This window comes from Rattus norvegicus, chromosome 15 (genome assembly GCF_036323735.1).
Source record: "Rattus norvegicus strain BN/NHsdMcwi chromosome 15, GRCr8, whole genome shotgun sequence".
Taxonomy (NCBI): Eukaryota; Metazoa; Chordata; class Mammalia; order Rodentia; family Muridae; genus Rattus; species Rattus norvegicus.
Window position 1 is genome coordinate 56,784,880 of NC_086033.1, and position 23,305 is coordinate 56,808,184.

The 23,305-nt window shown below is 45.2% G+C and overlaps 1 protein-coding gene across 1 annotated transcript in view; it reads left to right on the forward strand.

Annotated features, from left to right (window-relative positions):
• Rubcnl (rubicon like autophagy enhancer) overlaps positions 1–22,207 on the forward strand; it is a 65,190-nt gene extending 42,983 nt beyond the window's left edge. Inside the window, exon 14 of the mRNA XM_039093953.2 lies at positions 201–22,207. Within this exon, the coding sequence (XP_038949881.1) occupies positions 201–241 (41 nt within the window). The 3' untranslated portion in view covers positions 242–22,207. The remainder of the gene's footprint in view (positions 1–200) is intronic.
• The last annotated feature ends 1,098 nt before the right edge of the window (positions 22,208–23,305 follow it).

Here is a 23,305-nt window from a genome sequence, read left to right on the forward strand (position 1 = left end):
TATGTATGTATGTATGTGTGTGTGTGTGTATGTATGTATGTGTGTGTGTGTGTGTGTGTAGTTTATGCCTGTGTGTATATGTGTGTGAGATGCATGCCTGTGTATGTAGTAGTTGCGTGTGTAAATATATGTGTTTGCATGTAGAGATCAGAGGTTGGTATCAGGTGTCTTCCTGAACCCATTCTATCTTGTTTTTTAAGACAGGCACCGCCACCGAACCCGGACATCATTAATTAGCTAGACTGGCCAGCCAGCAAGACCAAGCGGTCCTCTTCCATGTGGCATTACAGGTACACACCTCTGTGCACACCTCATGTGTGTGCTGGGGTCTGAGGTTGAGTCTTCGTGCTACTGCAGCAAGCTCTTCACCACCATGTCTAAATTGGTAACCGGTTATACCGAAGACAATGCCATTTTCCATAGTGAAGCTGGGGCCCTCTAACAGTTATATTAAAATTTTGAGCACAATGCCGAGAAGACGTATGAAACCAGAGTTAAGTCAATTCAGACTTCTAGCCCACATGCTAGAAGGAGAGAACAAACTCCCATAGGTTGTCCTCCGAACTCCACACGTGTGCCAGTGTCTTTCCTTAAGCATGGGTCTAAGTGTCGCCAGTCGGGGTGGGAGGGAGACAGACAGAAATCAAGAATACAGCCGATTCTTTGTGAAGAACATCACTGACTAAAGCAAAGCTTTGTGGAGACGATTGTCTCTAGATCCATTCCAGCCCCTAGCTTCGGTATGGCAAAGAAGCAGGGTCAAAGGTCAGAGTCGATTTGGAAAGCACGGCTCACATTACTCAGGAGGGAGTCATTCACTTCAGTGGGTTGACATTTCCTCACCTGGAGGTGGGGAGGCACAGTCAGTCTGTGCAGATGTGAGTCTCCTGTGACTTTGTCTGTCAGGAAGTATAAAGCAGGGGTTTCAACCATGGAGGCTGCAGCTGGCATTTGGTGAGTGGAGGACAGAGATGCTGTTAAATGCTCCCATGGCAAATCCTCTGATTCAAAATATTAGCCTGCTAAACAGTAGGGCCTGGTGAGAAGCCCTTCTCTAATGAGTTTGGGGAATACAGATCTATTAAAACTTATAGGAAAATAAATTTGTCATTTGATTCAGAGCCAGAGGAAGACCTTCAGTGTTCACTGGGCAGGGTGAGCAGCCAGCTATAGGCTGGCCACAGCCTCAAAGGAAAGAAAGGACCTGATTGGTTCAGGCTCCACACTTGCCTTATTTAGCATGGTTTCATCTAGGGACTTCCTATGATTGGCTGAAACTTGCAGCTTATGATTGGCTGACATACATACACACTATATACATACATACATACATACATACATACATACATACATGTATGTATGTATGTATGTATGTATGTATGTATGTATATTCAGGGCTGACTTTAGGCTCACTCAGTGGCCTCAGACCTATGACTGAGGACATGATGCCACCAGGTCTCTGGTTCCTCGGTAGCCACAGGTTTGCTGGTGAGAGTAATACCATCAAACGGGCCTCTTGAAGGTCAAATGTTCAAGGTTTGGAGGTCAGCAGCCACCCCTAACAGTGCTCTATTGAACCTTAGCTTGCAAGTGTAGTTTTGAGTCTGCTGTAATGCTAGATATGACTGGCAGAGGGCACTGGTGACACAGCCATGCCTTGTATGTTCTTAATGTCCTGTGCAAGGCTTAGCAGGTGACCTTTTGCTGATTTCTTGGAAATTGCTGATAGCCTGGAGTTTTAGAGCTGAGGAACTCCAGCAACAACCCCGAAGCTGGATTCTGACTGGTCCATCCATGAGGTCAGATATGGATGTGGATCTGCGTGGCCCTCACAACACAGCTCCAGGGTTGGCAGCACTAACTTTCTGAGGAAAAAGCCACAAAATGGATTAGTATTAGTATTAGGGAGCAGCTGAATGGAGGGCAGGTGGCTGGTGACGCCTGCGGCTATGGAAAGTGAGCTCAGCAGGCCACAGAGGCATAAGCCTGCTCACAGAGATCTGCTTTTGCTTCCCAAGTGCTGGGATTAAAAGCGTGTGCCACTACACCTGGTTCAGTGTGGTTTTGTTTTGCATTTTGCAACAGCATGAAAGCGTGAAGGCGTCATTCGACTCTCGAAGGGGTCATTACCCACAGGTTGGGAAATGCTGCCTTAAGCCTTGAACTGAATGTATTGTGCTCATGCCTATAATCTCGGCAGCCTAGGGGTGCAGTCTGGAGGATTGATGGGCATCACAGGACAGGACTACAGAAGGATACCCTATCCCAAAAGAGACAAAAGGAAAGAAAAAATTAAAATATCCAAGTAAGCAGACAGAGCTCCAGGTGTCCTGAACTTCCTCGGAGAGGATCTCTCTAGAAGCCAAAGGACACCAGGTCTGGAGCCTATCGCAGCTTAGGGGGTCCTTACCCCTCAGTCCTCACAGCACTGATACCCTACAGCAGCAAGTGGGAAGGATGTGGGGGAGACCAAAAGTGTGCAAAACAAATGTAGAGGCCGCTTCTCCACAGCTGTAAGGATGGTCTTGATCTTCCAAAGCCCTTCCATGTGCCCTCGACATCTAAAATTCCATTAAAACAGAAATTCAGAGAAGTCCAAGTTCCGTTCGCTCACTGTAGAAGCATAGAGGATCAACTGCATCTCCCTCTTTCCAGAAACTTACTGAGATTACAAGTATAGGAAAGTCGAGGAGAACACAGCACGCTGTATAAGAAGGAGCATCAAGTAGGACTAACTCAGCAGTTTCGACTGAAGCGAGGCTTCGAGGCTTCGAATGCTGGCTGGTGTCTGAAGTCATTGGTCCTCCTCAGTCCTCCCATCACCCCTCCCCCTCTCAAGTCCACCTTGGAAGGCCGAGACAGAGTGAGGCCGCCTGGGCTAAAGGTGGAGACGTGTGTGTGTGTGTGTGTGTGTGTGTGTGTGTGTGTGTGTAGCACCTTGAAAAACTTCAGAGAATCCTGCCAAGCAGAGTTTGAGATATGGATGTAAGTTGAGCACAAGGGGATTGAGTGAAAAACTGCACATTGAAGAGATGGGTTCGCCCCCCCCCACATGCTGCCTTCAGGAGTTGGGGAGCCATGATGATGTTTCCCCCTAAGACTGCTTTAACTGAAACTGTGACAGACTGACTAAAAGTCCCTCTTAGGAACCTAGGAGTAAACAGCCATATTCCCATAGACTGGTGTCTGCACTCCCTCTTCTCTGACGCGAGCACCTTCTGCATGGAGGTGAGGTCACAGAGCTGAGGATTCTGCTATGTTTGTGGCTCCCTGGCCTTACGGCTCCCAAGTGAGTTTGGACAATTAGCAGCCCCCCAGACAGAGTTGAGGGAGGAAGGGCAGAGAAATCTCCCTTGTCTGCTCCCAAGAGTATCCTCCTGTGAGGCTGCCTTGAGTTCCTTGGCCAAAGGTCATAGCGCCTGTCGCAGAATCCACTCTGTATACCAGGTTGTCCTTCTTAGTTCTGAAAACCTCCATCTCCCTCATCTCTTGAGGAGATGGAGCAGTTAGAGTTCTACTACTGTCAATCAAGGTTGAGCCACACCCAGTCCATCCCTTCCTGAGCGCAGAACAGCTGTGTTGGGTTTGCAACCTCACTGTTGTGGAGGCTTTTGGATGCTCCTGCTGTGGGCTGGGCTGAATATGGAGGACAAAGGAAGAGATCCCACAGAAGATGGAGTCGCTGTGGATCTTGATGCCGTTTCCCCAACACAGTGGGTCAGGGGATCCATCAAAGTGTGAAGGAGTGGCAGTGTGGTCTGACCTGGGTCTGATCGCCAACATTTTTCGTGGAAACCTCCTATAGGCAAACCTTGACTAGATCTGTTCTGGAAATTTCTATCCAGGTTGGCCATATTGACACATAATCACCTCAGGAATTCTAGTCCCCTTCCTATGTTCAGGTCTCCCTTTTGTGCGTGACAAAAAGAAAATTTAATTGGAGTAGCTTATACCTCATGGCATTTCTGAGGCACTGAAGATGAGGAATAACAGTAAGCCTTTGGTGCTAATCAAACTTTAGAACAGCAAATGGGGTGTCTGGAGATGGGGAGGGAGCTCACAGAACAACAGCATTTCACAACTCAGAGCTTTATCTGGATATACATTAAGACAGGAAGTCTGGGGGAGGGGGAGTTTTGACACATATTTTGAAACTGGCCACTTGCTTGAGAGAAATTGTGAGAAGCTACCATATTTATGAACACGTGTGTGAGAGAAAAGAATAACCCATGCAAATACAGACCTTGTACATGGTCTCTGAATATATCATATTTACAAAGATTGGGAAACTGGATCCAAGGAGTCACAATAAAACCTAAACCAGAGCCACAGGACACTACAGTCCTCAGCAGAACAAATGGAGGGCTTCATAGCCCAGGGCTCCCGAGATTGCTCTGGAAAAATAATGTTTACCAAAAATAATTACAACTAAAAAAAGTATTAGTCCAAAGAGGAAATCATCCCCCAAGAAGGAGTCCACAAGCAAGGTTAGCATGAGGAGAAGGTGACAAGCCAGACAACTGAAGCTACAAAACGAGCACATCTATAGGACTCATTTGATGGGATTATAAGTCATAACAAAAGAATAAATACAGTGAAAACCAGTCAACACGAATCAATCAGAATCAAAAGGGCTACTATAAAAACTGATTTATGAAACAAAGACTGTATCAGAAATAGATGGGAAACAGGAAGATGAATGTGACAGAGTCCTCTAGGGTGTTGGACACGGGAACAAACAGATGAAGAGGGAGAGGAAATGGAGGACCAGAGACGCTACAGATAACATTTCCCAGGGATTCTAGAACAACCAGAAAACCTGGACGAGCCCAGGGCTGAGGATTTTCTGGAAAGGAATAGTACAGCTTCAGTTTGAGGGTTAAACCAAGTTCACACTAGACATATCCCACTGCAGCCTCAGAGAGACGTGGGAGGCACTGAGAAGTCACACGGGCTGCCAGCAGAGGGATGTTGGTTACACAGAGGGCAGGCGTGCCATTGTAACCGTTCTGGGACCTCCGCGTCAAAGGGCTAACATGGAAAAGCCACCAGCCTAGAACCGATTCTCAGCTCAATTGCTACTGTGGAGCGATGTGAGACAAAGGCATTTCATACAGAAATATCAACTACCACAGAAATTTCAACTGACTCAAATATATCTTCTAAAAATTAGCATTTTCCTTACATGATCCAATTCTATAAAAAAAAAGTAATAAAAAAGAAAATGCTGGACATGGTGGCTCATACCTGGAATCCTATCACTAGGGAAGCTGAGGCAGGAGGATGGGTTCAAGTTAGAGGCTGGCCTGGGCTACATACTGAGTTCCAGGTCAGCTTGAGTTACATGGAAGAGCTTGTCTTAAACAACAAGAAATTTTCCCACTTTTACCAAACAAGTCGAGGGGGGAAAAACCCCAAACTCTGGGTTATTTCTTCTTAATCTCCAAGATGCCTTGCAATCGGAAGGTCTTTTATTTATTTATTTATTTATTTATTTATTTATTTATTTATTTATTTATTTTTTATCTAATCCATTGTTCTTAGATTTAGTTTAGCTAGGCTGCAGTGACAATGATGACCCAGGGCCTTACAACAAGAGAAGTTTATTTCTTTTTTTTTTTTTTTTTGAGAAGTTTATTTCTTACTGTCTAGGACTTGTATTGCTGTAAGAGAAGGCAAGCAACTCATGGCTGAGAACCACACAACAGCTCTGAGAGCCTTTGGTAAGACAGAGGATGCTATCACCTTACATTCCATTAACAAAGAAATCAGGTTCTCAGCCAAGCCCCAATGCTAATGACCAAGGGAAATGGCTTCTGCAGGAGGGCGAGATAAATCACGTGGTAAAGGCATGGGTGTGATAAGCCTTCTGCATGGAGAGCATAGGCAATTTGGAAAAGCTATTGGCAACTACTACATAGCTCAAAAGCTATCGTGTTCTTGAAAATTGTTGAGTGTAATTTCCTGCATATATATATATATATTTATAAATATAATGCAGTATATATTTATATATAATATAATTACATGTTTATACATAATTATATATACTTATATAAACATAATTATATAAATATATGCATAAATTTGTTATATATAAATTATATATAAAATATATAAATTACATTTATATACATTTATATATTTATTTATTTATTTATTTACAGCATCTGCTATTAGCCCTCGGACCTATGGCACTATTGGTTTTTAACTCTGGGGCTACAGTGACTACGACACAGGACCTCTTTGACAACACTTTACTTTGTGATTAGAGTGTTGTGTCTGAGAAGCATGCACAGGGCTTCGAGATCATAAGGTCTTGCTAGTGTGACTAATGGTGCAGTGCAGGGCAGTGTGCACACTGATGGAGACGGCAATTGGTTTGCTCTCCCTCTGCCAGGGCAGCATCAGTGTGAGAACTGATCCTGACAAACACAGTCTGCTTCCAAGTGGCCTCACTCAATAAACCCATTCAGTTCTAGCACTACGTAGCCAACTGCCAGCATCACATGGACCCAATTCTGTCTTTCACAGATATTATAAATCCCGGAAACTTGAAACAATTAGCAAACTGTCCAGAGAGTTATTAAAAATAATTTTCATACAAAAATATTCCAGTCAGTTGGCACAGAGGTTTGAGGGCCCTGATGGCTGCTCATGCTACAGGAACCAAACACCAGATGGTAGTGGTTGTGATGCTTCATGAAGCAGAGGTTAGCTGCCCTCAGCAGACATCCTGACCCTCCCAGAAATGCCCCAAAGATGCATTTCAGCAGGGGGCCCTGGTGAGCCACCTACAGGCTCCATCTGAAGTAGAGATGTAGCCAAAAGAGCCAGGTCGCTTCAGAAAGGAAGTATGGCACAGAGGGAGGAAGAGGGAGGAAGGCGGAGGACACGAGATGGGAGGAAGGTGAAAGGGCGTGGTGTGGGGGTGGTGTCATGGTAAGGATAAGTGTGAAGGAGAGGGTGGTGTGGAGGTGAAGGAGTCTAGGGTTCCCTCTGTGACAGACAGAAAGGGCTCCCACCCCAACTCACCCTACACCTACATCCAAATCCCTCAGCGAGTGCTGAGGTCCTGTAAAACCTGCAGTTGACAGAACTCCTGACTGACCACGCAATAGGGAAGCTACCGCCAGCATTAACCCGAAGACACCCCCCCTCCCATTTCAAGCTTCAGAACTTCAGAATTGTGAGCAGCTAAGACTGTGATTAATTTTCAGTCGCTGGTTTGTGGTTGTTACAACAGCAACAGGGAACGGATACACCTGCCATCTGAGTGTGTGACTTCCTTCGCGGAGCTGCTGCTTCGCCGCCTTTTCAAGACACGGCCCCTGGAGAGCGCACCATAACGTGGTATTTATTGGCAGAGTCTGGAAAACAAGCTAGCCAAAGCAGGAAGGCTGCTTCTGCAGTGTCTTCCTCCTCGTCTGCTGCTTCCTCCTTCAAGTTATTTTGTTTACAGATAAGTCCAAAACTGATAGTTTGCATTTTGAGAACCTAGTCTAAAATAGTTGGTAATTTGATTTTTCTTCTCTTACCCAATCACTAATTTTAGAGACACGGTCTTTTGCAGAAGGCATTGCTCTTTTGTGCTGCACCAGATATTAGATACGATTCACCAGGAAAAAGGTTGAGGGAAGGCAGCAGGGAGGGGGTCACAGTGGCTGGCAGACTGTGGTCTCTGCTGTTTGCAACAGTCCTCAGTCATTCTGCTTGATGCAACTCTCTGAAGCCCTGTGCCAGCAGGCACTGTGCTCTGCCTGACTGTGGACCTGCTTGTTCCAGAACAAGCTTAGGCTTTGGGTTTTGGTGACACTGTATTTATGGAGGTGCATGCAGTTCTTGTTATGGCTGGGACATAGAACTGTGGCTGGCTTTAGGACAACTGTAGAGACCTGCAAGGCTCAAACTAGTTCTGACATATGCAAACCCGCATCACCTATGTCTGTGCTCAGCAGCTTCTTGGTTAGGAAGGACACATTCACTCTGTTGACAAGAGACAACTGCTGTCCAGTTTCTCAGGGCCTACAAACCATTCCCTTTTCTGCAACAAACCACAAGAGGAGGAAGGGTTGGTATATTTAAGTTTCCATTTCTTTAAAATCTCTCTGTGTCTCTCTCTGTCTCCCTATCTCTGTCTCTGTATGTCTCTGTCTCTGTCTTTTTCTCTGTCTCTTTCTCGCTCTCTCAACAAAACATGTAAGCCAGCCCTAAGTAGAGGGTGTAATGTATTGGTAGGATTCATATGTATTTATGCCTCATAAAATTTAAAAAGTTTATAAAATTAAACTACCATAAAATGGAGTTGAAAACAAGAAAAATCCAAATAGCCACATGAAGATACTATTTCCCCCATAATGGATCAGTCAATATTTTCAAAGATAAGTCTTCATCTGGGGCTCAGTAGGATGGGAAGAGAGATGGTGTCACCTTCTAAGGTATGAAAGTTTGCAGAAAAAAACAAACTCAAACACACCTTCATGTGTAGCACTCTGCTATCTTACCTCAGGGTCTGCTGTTTCTTTACTTGATAAAGTTACCTGTAAAACAAGAGGTGTGAACTTGAAGCGTTTTACTGAGTGGCGTGAGAAGCAGATGATGGACAGATAGCATTCACCAGCTGTTAGGTATAATTTTTGATGAAAAAATATCAAAGGTCTTTCTAGTTGAAATTTACTACAGTGTGTTGGCGCAGAAGCCTAGGGCACTGTCTGGCGGTGAACCGGAAAACCATTAGAGTCAAGGAGGTTTGGCTGTCGGTGCCTTGGAGTCTTTCACCCACTCAATTCCCATTCGATTTTTGGATAGATTTCCTGATATGTCTGAAAATTATGTAAATTAGAACTCAGGGGTTAATTTAGAGATAATGTCAAAAAAAATTAAGGATCTCTTTGACTAAGAGAATGGCACATGTCTCTCTCTCTCTCTCTCTCTCTCTCTCTCTCTCTCTGTGTGTGTGTGTGTGTGTGTGTGTGTGTGTGTGTGTGTGTGTGTGTATTTAGTGTGTTTTTCAGGACCAGAGAACATTCAGTCACCTGGCATTGTGTGTCAGCGAAGAGTATGTTTATCAGCCTCCTACTGAGCACTGTGCTGAGCTTAGGATTTGCATCTGTCTGGTTTTCAGAGGACTTTGAAGATGAGGCCTTTGCCAGTTCTTAGTGAAAGGGCACCCATATTGCTTGGGGCTGGTAAGGAACGGGCTACGGGTAAGACAGTGTGCCAGTCAGACTTTGTGTTGCCGTGACCTAAATACCAGATAAAACCCACACAGGAGTTCCTCATTTCACTCGCACTTCCTGAGCTTTTGGCCCTCACGGTGGCAGGGTGTGATGGGGCAGAATTGTTCAACTCAAGGCAACCAAACAAGCAACATGGAGGAGCAAGAAGGTGCGAACTTCTATGATCCACTTCCTTCAGCTCTGCCTCACCACTGTTCGCCACCTCCCGATGGCACCATCAATACCATGAGAGCTTGATACATTCCTTGTCGGGCAATCATGATCTAGACATGTCTGGAACATGTCACTGGCACCAAGAGAGGTGTAAGCACCCACCCACGTGGCTGCTTACAATCGTCTGTGATGCCAGTTGCAGAGGATCGGACCGTCTCTTCTGCCCTCTGACAGCGCCTGGAGTGCACGTGGTGCCCAGGTAATATGTGCAGGCAAAATCCCCTATACATCAGAGCAACACGAATAAGCACATTTTAGAAAGAAATGTTTTAGAAAGATATGCTGTCGATTTGTATCCACTAAGAAATACAAATTACTATGATCCCATTGGCTCTGTGGAAGGTAGAGAACAAATGACTAACCCTAATAGGACGATGGTATGACAGCCGTACGTCTATCCCAAGATGAGAATGAGTTCAGGTGGGATGGAGTATAGGGATGTTTAAGGGTTCTCTATTTCCGACACGATGACCAGGGGTTGTATTGGGTTCCTCCCTTGATGTATTGCCAAAGAGAAAGAGAAAATGAAATTGGAAGATCCCAGTTAGACAGTTATTTCTATGAGGCATGGTATTGAAAAGAAATGCCCTCGTCTGAAGCTCTTTCAAGGGCCATTAGCATGATTTCTGGGATAAGAAATGTTCAGTTAAGGTCACTGAGAATCTGGTGCCTTGGCACATATTTCCAATTAGATAATGACTTTCTGTAAGTGTCTCTGTCTGGTGAAGACTATTGATCTGCTCACGGAGCCAACTTTTGCATTACTATAAATTACTTGGGCAACACTGCCATTTTCATACCTCACTTCTCAAATTAGAAGTATAGGACAAAATCGGGAGGGATACAGGATTGAGAAGGCTGGTCAGCGTGTGGCTTTCCTTAGAAGAAATGACAGATGCAGTCTACAAGGTATATGGAATTGGAACAAGAGAAAAAGGAAAATGGAAGGACTGTTTTTACAATTGCACACAGTTTGTGTTCCTCACTAAGGTTTTGAAAACATGGTCCACAGCCTCTCTGAGCTCCTAGTGAATATGTTAGATGGCTCTGTACCATTTCAGCTGGATGGAAATGTGGCCATTTGTTCTGGAGGCTCCTCTGGTTTCGGAAGAGTATCTTAGCCTTGGCTTTCTTTATTGAAACATAGCAAATATCTAACAGGTTCCCATCTTCCCAAGGGGCAAACAGACACAGCTTATGCCTGTGAGACGTTATGAAGGCTCATGGTCCCTGAGATCCGGGTGGCATGTTGACTAATGGGCTGAATCTGACTCTCCTCACATTCCAGGCTCCCTGAAACACGATCCCCAGTGGAAGAACAGGCTATTCCACCTCTCGGTCTCACACGGTTGTCTATGGTCATAAGCAGCTTCAGACTGAAGGGCACATGGCCACATTTTTGAACCAGGATGGCCCACTTCAGGATGATGGCAGTGGTGGTGGGGGCATCATAGAGTAACCTGATTCTTTCTCTCATCATCTCTAGTGCCTGTCCCACGAATTACTTATCCCAGAAATCATGAATCATGCTAATAGCCCTTGAAAGAGCTTCAGATGAGGGCATTTCTTTTCAATACCATGCATCATAGAAATAATAGTCTAATTGGGATCTTCCAATTTCATTTTCTCTTTCTCTTTGGCAATACATCAAGGGAGGAACCCAATATGACCCCTGGTCATTACTGTCTGCCTTCCCCTCTCATCCTTTGGTGGAATCCCACCCCACACAAATACACATATAGTGTTTTATGGCACACAGAGAAATTTGTGTAAGGAGAAAGCTTTCTGTGATTGCTTAATGGGATGAGTCCAGAAAAGGAAAGGAAACAACACCTCAGACCTCCGAGTACTGGGGAATGTGGCTACACCTGGCCAGAAGTCATCCATCACAGACTCCTTGCTCTCTACAGAAAAGGGGGAGCATAGGTTTCTAAGAGCTTCCTGGCTAGTGAGGTGTCTCACTTCTGCAACTCCCCATTCTATTGCTTTTGTCTTTCTGCACATTAATAACATTGTCTTCTTTCCCTTCTATTAAATCTGTCAGCTTGTTCCAGTAAACCTTGAGAAGTGAGAGATGGTGTTTCCCTTTGCACTTTGGAAACAAAACCCTTTATGCCTCTTTGTGTTAGAAGATCTGTGTGATTTGGGGCTGAGGAGATTGCTCAGCAATTAAGAGAACTTACTCCTCTTGCAGAAGACCTGGGCTTTTCCCCCACCAGCACCCATGGAGGAAAACACGCACATCTTTATCCCATCTAAGGACCTGCATCTTCTGCCCAGCCACTGCCTCCTTCCTCTTTGCTTGGCCCCTGCAGGCCAGTAGCCAGTCCTTCTCATTCCTCTGGGTGTCTGACATCAGTGTCCTTCATTACCGATGCTCCAGGGAACGTATCTAAACACTATCAAGCACTCCTGGAAGCTGGAAGCTTCTCCATTTGGCATAGAACAAGGGGAAGCAACCACTGTGGTTTCTGAAGCCTCACCTCAGGTGTACTATTCTGTAAAGGAATTCCTTTGCATGCTTCTCAACTTAAACATTTCCCTCTGTCCGTTTCTCTCTGTGTGTCTGTGTCTGTCTGTCTGTCTGTCTGTCTCTCTGTTTATGTATATGAGTGCATTCATTCCACAGTGTACCTGTGAAGGTCAGAGGGCGGTCTAAGGTGACCTTTCACATTGAGACAGTGTTATTTACCAATGAACATGCCATTTGAACTGGCCTGTCGTCTTCTGAGGATTCCCTTGTCTTCACCTCCTACCTGGGTGCATTGGGATTGTAAACCCATGGTACCATGTCTGATTTTATGCAGATTCTGGGCAGGCATCTGCACTCTGAGCTTCACATTTTGTGTGGCAAACACATTACCCATTGACCCATCCTAGACCTCACTCTTTCCCTTTTGATTCACTCTCTTGAGTCCCAACACACATGCCTCTTAGGCATCCTCCAAGCAAATGGGCAACTGTCTGTCCTCACTCAAGCTTTGACCACCACCTTCCTCCCAGGTTCTGTTAGTACCTCATTTTGGAAACATTTTATTTTAAGCCATAGGGCTAAAATAAAGACAGTCAAAGTCCTGTCCGTTGGCGTGTTTTGTTTGGTTTGTACCTTGTTTCTGTTGCTCTACAACTCTAGCTCAGAGAGGTGATATCAAACACACCTGCAGGGCATTACTGTATAAACACGGAAAGCTCAGAATAAACAGATTGGCAAGGTTCAGAGGCAGGTACGTCTGGCTTAGAAGACAAGGTGTCAGAGTTGTTGGGCAGTGTTGGCGTGAGCTGTGGGATATGATGATGCAAGGGGGCGGAGCGTGTGAGCCCAGTCAATATTGCAGCTCCAAGTCTTTTTTTTTTTTTTTTTTTTGCTATAGTTTATATCTCTTTTAAACTATAGGCTTTTCTTCCCCCAAGGCCAGAAGTGACCATAATTGTGAATGTATTTTACAAGTTGAGAATACACAATAAGAGAAAAATATATCTCACATAAGTTTGAGAAGAAATTCAACATGGTTGAATGTGCACAATATGTTATCGCGGTCACTGTTGTTTTGAGAATCTGTTCAGCTACCTAAATTTATGAGTATTTGCTACATGCAAAATATAGCATTACATGGTATATTAAGAACCAGCAGGATGGGGCGGGAGAGACAGCTCAAAGGTTAAGCGCACTGGTCTCTCTTCCAGAGGTCCTGAGTTCAACTCCCAGCAACCACATGGTGGCTCACAATTATCTGTAATGGGATCTGGCACCCTCTTCTGGTGTGTCTGAAGACAGCAACAGTGTACTCACATACACAAAATTAATAAAATTAAAAAAAAAAAGGAACCAGCAGGATGAAAAAACCTCTTGCCCTCCGTTTAAAAAAGCAAAACCATTAAAATGTACACCCTATGCATGTTCCTAACCAACCATGGTCTTCCTTTTTAAGCTATTTATTTATTTAATTCTCGTGGGTGTTTTGCCAGCATTATGTTTGTGCACCACATATGTATCTGATGACCATGGAAGCTAGACTCCAGAAGAGGGGACTGACGTTTCAGACTCTTGTGACCGGCCATACATGGTGCTGAGAATTGAACCTGGGTCCCGTAAAGCAGCCAGTGCTCTTAACTGCCGAGCCCTCTCTCCATCTCCTGAGCACCCACACACAACAGTTGAGACGCAGAGCCTCCAAACCTGCCAGGAAAGGGTGAGGTAATCAGCATGAGTTGGCATCTTGCTTTGTGGAGGCCCGTATTTCTGAGGTTAATTGCATCCAGAATGTTTGCATTTCTCGGTAGCCAAAGGAATCCTATTTAAATGTTAGATGTGCTCAACTAAGCACAACATGAAGGAATCAGAAAGAAGAATCAATTTTGTATTACTCTCTGCATCTCTCCCAACCCCCAAATGCAATGAAAACAACAAATGAAAACCCAAGAGAAACACCACTGGCATTCAATCATCTCCAAGGTCACTGTGGAGAAATATAGACTTCAAAATCTATTTTAAGCAACCAGATAATCAAACAGTAGCTGGCATAAAGACAGCAATCACAGCGGAGAAGGGGAGCTTGGGCCGGGCTGGAGGAGATATGAGTTCTATTATTAAAATTAAGAGCTGCCCTTTCTGCATCCTGACTGTGCCAAGTCCTACGCCAAGGCTTTCGTCAGTCCAGGAACAATCTCAGGAGCTTTGGGCAAATTGCTCCACTTCACTTTTCCTACATCTGTAACAGGGGCCTGCGTCTTGGCTTTAGAAGGGGACAGAATCAATTCCTGTCCATTTTTCATGTCCTACTTGCCAAGGACCAGCCTCAGCTTGGAGAGGGATTCTGAGGAAGGGGTGTTTGGGAGTGTTGAAAAAAAATGGCTCCAAGTCAAATCTTGAGTCCAAGATGGCAGCCTATGCTCTGCTGGAGACAGCTTTACAGCCTGCTTTCTCTCTGATCTGTTTTCTCTGGAGATCTCCAGACAGCTATCTCTCTCTATGTTCTGCTTGAGACAGTTCTCCAAGCAGTTCTCTCTTGCTATTCTAAAAAGTTCTCTGACTAGCCCATCTCTTGCAAACCATAAGCCCCGTCTTTTGTTTTACATATTAATCTAGTCATTTTCTCCTTTTGATTATCCTGTGAATCAGCATCTGGTGACCCAGCACCTTAATTCTTAGGAGACAGCAACTACACACTTCCTTTTAACATTGCAAAAGAATTCAGAGATTTGTCTGCTTCTGTTAAGCACAGGCAATAAGCTAGCTGGGTGGGATCCAGTCCTGAAATGACCATTTCTATCACACCTGGACCTAGACTCGCTGTGTTCAAGGCATAATTCATATTGCAGCCTTATTTTTTGAGAAGTTATATATTTTTGAGCCCATGTTCTTAGAGTTTTTATCCATAGCCTTAAGGGCTGTCCTGAGGATCCCAGCCTTTACCATTTTGGTGAGACACTAGCCACACCTTCACCTCCCTGACTCATGCTGTCTCAGATTATCATGGAGTCTAACATTAACATGGAGGATGTTCCTCAGAGGAACATGAAATATGTACATTAGTATACAAACAAACACTATGTCCACGGCAGCCATCAACACTCATAGAGACCCATGCCTGCTGTCCCCATCCCACAGGCAGGAAGCATGTCATTCTGTCCCCACCAGGCCATGACAGACTGGTCACATACAGTCCAAGTCCAGTTGCTCCTATGATAAAAGAGCTCTATCTGAAAGTCAACCAACACTGTGAGGGTGAAGGAAGTTTGAGACGAATGAGCATTGGTAGAAGAGGCGGGGATGGCCCACAGAGGCCCTGCTCACCACTACAGAATGGGCCATTCACCTTGCTTCCTAAGCAGACAAACTCCAGACCTCTGTACTTCACTTCCTGAACCCATAGGAAGCAGGAGCCTTAGGCAGTGCCATCTGGGACCCTCATGGCTCTGGGTTTCCTTGGTTGAGCATTGGTTTCTCCCCATATCTACTCCCTGTCCTTTCTGGCAATATCTTCAAATAGTCACTCATTGCAGGAGTCAGACTATCAGCACAAAAGCTTAGGTTCAAACAGACAAAAGTGAACTCTGCCTCCTTAAGAAGGTTGCGTTTAAGCACAGAGACACCCAAGGACTGCTTGGGAACGCCTGCTGTCCAGAGATATTGAATCTATTGTGATAGGCATGTATGGGTGCTGAGAACTGAACCTGAGTCCTTTAGAAAAGCAGCAAGTGCTCTTAACTGCAGAGCCAAAATGACAGGAACCAATTAGCCAACCAATTAGACCATACTCTGTAAGAAGGGGAAATAGAATAGATAGTTATGGATGGATGGGGTGGTAGTGTAATGGAGGATCAAATGAGGAGATAGAGGGAAGAAGCAGGTAAGGAAGGGAATCTGGGGAGGGAAAGCTAAAGCTAAGAGTCATGAAACCTACTGCAGTATAAGTGTCTTAAAATATGCATAAATCATCTGCTCCCAGGGCAGACCAAAGGAAGATGACCAAGCACACACCCAGTCATGCCAGCTTGCAGAGGCTGGAGGAGAGACTCAAGCCTCTGCCATGGGTACCTCTATGATGGATGGATGTGTGATGGAGACATAGGAAAGATGGCATGGTGGAGAGATGGGAGAGAAAACAAAGCCGAGGGGCTCGTACACTGCAGGGAGAGGTAGAACTGGAGACTTAAGGTGATGAGGAACAGGCAGATGTGAAGAGGCCATCATGAGGTGCTGGACCAGGCTGCTTCCAAGGGCCATGTCTGGGTCCATGTCTGTGTCGATGTCTACGGCTTGAGTTGCCACCAAAGGCCAAGAGGACGTCCATGTTCATGGTCTGGACTGCCACCAGATAGCATGTTGAGGATATGGGGACACCAGGGCCCATGCTACTACCAGGGACCATGTCTGGGTTTGTGGTCCTATGACAGCTGGGGTCTATGTTGATGTCCCAGGCCTGAGAAACCACCAAAGGCCATGCAATGTCCCTTATCTGGACTGCCACCTGAGGCACTGTGCTGAGCTGGCCCTATCCCTTGAGGGCTATCCTCCTTCTGAGAACTGACCCTGCCCCTAGTTTGGACAGCCCAGTAGAGCTGACCCTCATGGCAGGGGGTGTAGGTGAGCTGTCCCAAGGACCTGAGAGAAGGAGAGCTGATCCTGCCCCTTGCTGGCTAGGCCATTGGGTGAGCTAGCCAGGGCAATGGCCAAGGCAATTCCAAAGAATGTAGTGACTACTATTTTTAAAAAGGCACGTGAGCTGGGGCTGGGACTTAGCTCAGGGGCAGAGTAGGGAATACTACGTACAAGACCCCAGCTTTGATCTCCAACACTGCTGGGGGGTGGGACAGGAAAATTCTTGTGTAAAAACAGCAACAAGTTAGGCCTGGTAATGCAGGTGCGTTTCTGTTGAAATAATGAAAACTGTGTGGTATTGGTATTAAATGGACAACTCCATGGGACAGAATAGGAAATTAAACAAAAGGGCTGACCACGAGAGACTTCCCTTCCAGTCTGGGGTGAAGATCAAGTGGGCAGCTCCTGGAGGCACAATCTCTCAGCGTTCTAGAAGGATAACATTCTGAGAGACTTGGTGACTCAAATGGAAAGTAAGTAAGTGGTAGGCAATGATGTAAGGGATGATGGAGGGCTTACCAAACCAATCAATACAAGAACAGCTTGACAGATTCTAAAGCATAGCATTCCAGACTTCACATCAATAAAATAAAAAAGGCTGTAGGCTAAGGAACGAGTTCTTACTGGGCCCAGAAGGTTACGATCTCCCCTGACACATGCTTGTATAGGTACGCTCGCTGTGATAGGATCAATACATATACCAATAGAAAAAAAACCGGAAAATAATGTCAAGGGAAACATTTTAAATAATAAAAAATTACTATTTAGTATGAAAACAAGAAAGATTTTAGAAATTAAAGTCAACCACATTAACCTTTGTCTATCAATCTGCAATATATATGCTCTATTGTTAACTAAAATCAGTAATGTTTGGAAAAGGAGCACTTCATACACTGCCTCACTGTGATGAGTCAACGGTCTAGTTCAAGATCTCTGGCATCTGCGACACCATCAATATTAGATTCTCACTGGGACTTAGTTATCCTGCTGTTTCCCTGTGTCATGGAGATACTGAAGCTTTAGAACAGTAGGCCTGGCCATTTCACGAGTCCCAACTCTTTGCAGATGATGCAGATGTTAGGATGGGCCAACATAGAGCCCTGGATCTGGGCCTGGGTGGTGGCTAAGCTGCTCAGCCTGCCGGCGTTTCCTATCTACACCATCACTGAGAGCTCTCCAGCACTGCTCTGGCTAGGCCACCAAGTGCCACCATCAGCAGGTAGCAGGGGCTGCTCTCACAACCTCAGGGCTGGCTTACCCATATCCACACCTAGATCCAGAGCCAGCTCTGCTGGGTTGTCTAGTCAAGGCATGGGGCCCTCTTTTCCATGTGCTGCAAACTGTGATGGGCTGGGCCAGCTCTCCTACTCCAATACCCTCCAGGCTGCCTTTCTGTGCCTTGGCCATCAGGGCCAGCTCTACTGTGTTGCCCAGGCGAGGTGCAGGGCCAGCTCTCCCAAGTGCTACAGACAGTGAGGTAGAAGGGCTACCTCTCCTGCTCTCAGGACCACAGGGCCATCTCTTCTAGCTACTGTAGGTATCAAGTGGGAAGGACATCACCCCTGTACCCATGCCACCTCATGGCAGATAAATGTCAGGCCAGCTCTACATTCTCTCCCTCAGGTCTGGCTTATCTGCACCACCTCTGCCAGGGCCACACCTACTGTGCTGCCCAGGTGATATGCAGGGCCCGTTCTCCTGGAGCTGCAGCTCAAAGGGACAGCACTAGCTCTCCCACTCTCGACACTGGGGCCAGCTCTCCCAACTGCTGCAGGTGGTGAGGAAGAAGGAGAGTCTCAGTCTCTCCACCTGGGCCATCTCATGGTAGTTGAGTGGCAGGCTGAGCTTTCCCATACTCATGACCCTGGAGCTGGGTTATTCTTACCCCAGGGCCAGCTTCACCGAGCCTGGGCAAGGCTCCTGAGTCCCGATCTCCTGAGTGCTGCTGATGGTGGGAAATGGGGCCAGCTCTCCAGAGAGCAACATCCAATGAGAGGTGGGGGCAGCTATGTAACTTCTCCACATCCACCTGGCTCCCCACAGAGCCAGACATGACCCTAAGGAGCAGTTCTGGATAGGATCTCATCATGGCCCCAGGTGGCAGGTGTGGCCTCTCACGACAGCCCAGGGATAGTCCCATGCGCAATGGACTGGGCTTTCCTGCAGCAATCGCTACTTAATAAACTGCTCTGCAAGCTTGCCTCCAACCCCATCTTATGGAGGCACATTCTCTATTGGAGGCTCCCTCTTCTCTGATGACTCTAGCTGGGTTCAATGGACATTAAATTAGCAGGTACACCAGCTTAGGGGAGGAAGTTTGCCTGAGAGTTTAAGGATATAGTCCATAACAGCCAGGAAGACATAGCAGCCAAAGCTTGAGGCAGATGGCCATATTGCATCTGCAGCTGGAAGCAGATGAAAGCCATTACTCATTTCATCTTTCTGTTCTGTTTGTGACCACAGCCCGCCATAGCCAGTGTGGGTGCTCATCCTCAGTTAACCAAACCTGAAAACTTCCTCCAGACACACCTAATAGACATCTTTCCTTAGCAAGGAAAAAAAAAAGTCCCATTTTTACATTGCCGACCAGTATTGCTTTGTATGGATTTAACACACTTCACCAACTATACCATCGATAAAAACGTAACATTTTTCCTCTTCAGAGTTGTAAGTACTCTTGTAGTGATTAACTCTGAGTATGCATTTGTACATGTGCACGGATACTTCTTTTTTTTAAAAAAGATTTATTTATTTTATTTTGTATATGAGTACACTGTAGCTGTCTTCAGACACACCAGAAGAGGGCATCAGATCCTATTACAGATGATTGTGAGCCACCATGTGGTTGCTGGGATTTGAACTCAGGACCACTGGAAGAGCAGTCGGTGCTCTTAACGACTGAGCCATCTCTCCAGCCCTGCACAGATACTTCAAGTGGAAAACTCTTAGACGTATGATAAAAATGTGACTTTGCTTGCAGTAGCTATGAACGTGTTTAGTTCCTCCGTCTGTCTGATTGCCGTGTGTAGTAACTTGTTGGCTATTAGTAAGCTCAGAGTCCTTCCACAGTTCTAGATTTTATCTGCCCTCAGACCATTTTCCCTCTTCCAGTTTTGAATTCTGGGAACAGTTCTCTTGTGAAGAATCTACTTCCTGTTTTGAGAGAGGTTTCTTCTGCTTCTCTCAGTTCTGGAAATGGGCTTATTGCTCAACGTAGCCAATCATAGCACTCTGTCCAGAAAAGTGATAATTATTTGTATGTTGTACTGGCTGGTTTTATTGCTATAATTTTCCTGACAAGCTAAAGTCATCCGAGAGGAGGGAACTTCAATGAAGAAACTACTTCCGTAGTTTCTTTTAAAAATCTTTTAAAAAAGATTTAATAAATAAATCTTAAAAAAAGAGAAGTATCCGTGCACATGTACAAATGCATACTCAGAGTTAATCACTACAAGAGTACTTACAAGACTGTAGGGCATTTTCTTAATAAGTGATTCCTGGGGAGAGCCAAGCCCACTGTAGCTGTTGCCATTCCTGGGCTGGTGGTCCCAGGTTTGACAAGAAAACAGGCTGAGCAAGCCACAGGGAGCAAGCCAGAAAGCAGCACCCCTCCAATGGCCACTGCGTCCGTTCCTGCCTTTAGGGTTTAGTTCTGCGTGAGTTCTTGCCCTCACTACTTTTGATAATGAACTGTTATATGGAACTGAGTGAAATAAACCCTTTCCTCCCCAAGTTGATTTTGGTCATGGTGTTTCATCACAGCAGTAATAATCAAAACCAAACACGTGTGGACAGTTTATTCAAGTTGAATCAATGGAGATCACCCCCAGCATGTTTTGAAGTAACAGTTGGAGTAAAGAATGCTATCTCTCTCTGAAGTTTCTGAGGTTCTAGTATATGAAGTTAGAATTCTCACTGGCCACTTTTGCTTTCTGAATTTGTCAAGTTATCCTTGTCACCTTGATATAGCCTACAGTCATCAGGGAAGAAAGCCTCAACTGAGGAATTGTATGGCTCAGATTGACCTGTGGCTCTGTATTTAGGGGATTGTCTTGTTAATTGATGTGGGATTCACCGGGGCACCATTCCCACCTAAGGTAGCAAGTAGTCCTGGGTGATATTAGAAAGGAGGAGCCTTAGTGAGCGAGCCTTCACAACACTCATTGGTGGTTTCTGCTGTCGTTTCTTGGCTCTGAGTGAGCTCCCTGGTTGGAGGTAATGCTCGCTGTAAGGAATAGCCAGAAGACCTGCCTACTGGTTCCTACCTAGATGTCTTGACCGGATTTCCCTCAGTGAGACACTATGACTTGAAAGTTTAAACCAAATAACACTCTTCCTCCCCACTTCATTTTAGGCCAGTGTTGGGGACATAAGTGAGACCATTCTGTGTAACTTGGAACCATTTGATGTGATTTGGAATAATGCAATGCATGAAAGCTGCCATAAGGCAGCTCAGATACAGCCAAGCCCGAGACAGGCCTTGATAGCTAATGAACTAATCTCAAGGTGGCATTGATTTGAGCCCTAAGCTGTGAACCCCAATAGTGAAAAAATTGCAGCTTTGGAGGTAACCCCTAGGATTGCAATGCTGTTCTCCGATCAATGATATTAATACCCATTGGCAAGAGTACTTTGAGACTGACCTCTGTATATGCCCCTGGCTCTGGAGACCTTTGAACCTATGGCACCATTGCTGAAATCATGTGTCCACCTGTCAGTGATAACCACCCACAAATGTGCTCAATGACCTCCACCAGAGCCATCCTCCTGGTGTGGATGATGAATCAGAGAAAACCCTGCCTCAGCCAACTGTTCCCACTTAGAGAGACGTATATTTAGCCTTTATATTAGCATGGTAGATTAAGGAATATGTGTGTGTGAATAAAGCAAGCATATTTGACAGACAAATCTCGCTCTTCGCCCAATCTACTGAGAGAATGTAGACCATTCTCAGCAGTCAGAAAATGTCGACATCGTTCTGAAGGGGCGCACGGTCACTGTGAAGGGCCCCAGGGGAACTCTGCGGAGGGACTTCAATCACATCTATGTAGAGCTGAGTCTTTGTGGAAAGGAAAAGGAAAGGCTCTGTGATGACAAATGGTGGTGGTGGTGGTGGTGGTGAGTAACGGAAAGGAGTGGCCACTGTCAGAACCATCTGCAGTCGTGTTCAGAACATGATCAAGGGTGTGACACTGGGCTTCCATTACAAGATGAGGTCTGTGGATGCTCACTTCCCTGTCAAGGTCGTTATTCAGGAGAATGGGTCTCTGGATGAAATCCGAAATTCCTTGGGTGAAAAATACATCCAATCCACAGAGTTCAGATGAGGACAGGCGTTGCTTGTTCTGTCTCTCAAGCCCCGCAGGATGAATTAATCCTTGAAGGAAATGATATTGAGCTTTCTTCCATTTCAGCGGCTCTGATTCAGCCACAACAGTTAGGAACAAGGCTATCAGGAAGGTTTTGGATGGCATCCGTGTGTCTGACGAGGGAACCGTGCAGCAGCCTGACGAGAGAGACCTCAGTTTCCTGGCTCCAGAAACAAGATCCTGATCACAAGGACAATGTGGGCTCTTTGAGGACGATGAAATACTTACATGTTGTTAGGAAAGAAAGAAAGAGAGAGAAAAAGAAAGAAAGAGAGAGAAAGAAAGAAGGAAAGAGAGAGAGAGAGAGAGAGAGAGAGAGAGAGAGAAAGAAAGAAAGAAAGGAAGGAAGAAAGATGCATCTCATGTGGCTATCCTAACTGCTAAGCACGTCACAGCCCACAGGAGTTTGTTTTTGTTTTGTTTTGGTTGTTTTCACAGAAACAGGAAGGGAACTAGAATGCTGGATAGAAGACAAATTTAAAGGTGCTGCTAAGAGACAGATGACAGCAGACAGGAACGTAGATAGCACCTTAATGAACCATCTTGCCTGCGGACAATTGCACAAAGCAAGATATTTCTCTTTGTTGGGCCAAAGTGTGGTTCTGTCGTTTTCAATCAAGATTCTAGGCTAGAATGGTTATATTCCTAGCGTGTTCCTCACCCTGTAACTTTATATGTAGGATGATTAGTTTTACCTGTACATTTTTTTTTTCCTTGTACTGGGGATTGAAAACAGGACCTCATGCATGACTGGCAAATAGTGTCATTGAACTAAGTTTTAAAAGTCCCTACCTAGTTCTTTTATTTCTAAAGTTGTAGGACTTTAGGTCTAAAGTTGGAATGTCATTTTTGTTGTGAAGCAGATAGCTCTATTTCTAAGTCCGTCAACACAGTATTTAAGTGTGTACAAGCACATATGCACGTTGGTTATCTTTGGCTTAATGACACAATGCCAATTTTTTTTTTTTGGTTCTTTTTTTCGGAGCTGGGGACTGAACCCAGAGCCTTGCGCTTCCTAGGCAAGCGCTCTACCACTGAGCTAAATCCCCAACCCCAATGCCAGTTTTTATGTGTAAACATGATCGTGAATTGCTAACACACCAGTAAGACTTCATCTTACATTAGTTTACCTTATATTTTGACTATAAGCATATGAATGAATCAATTCGTTACCGTGTTGTCAATATCCATTTTGGGATTATATAGGTAGTATGGTAGTTATTTCTCTTACTAGAGCTTGCTTTCCTAGACATTAGTGTACACTACTCCACACACTTTGCCTATTCCTACTTAAAGAAGAATATCAAAACTATCTCTGTTTATTGAATTCCATAATCAGAAAAATTCTTCTGAAGGACTGGAAAGGTGGCTTCAGCTGTTAA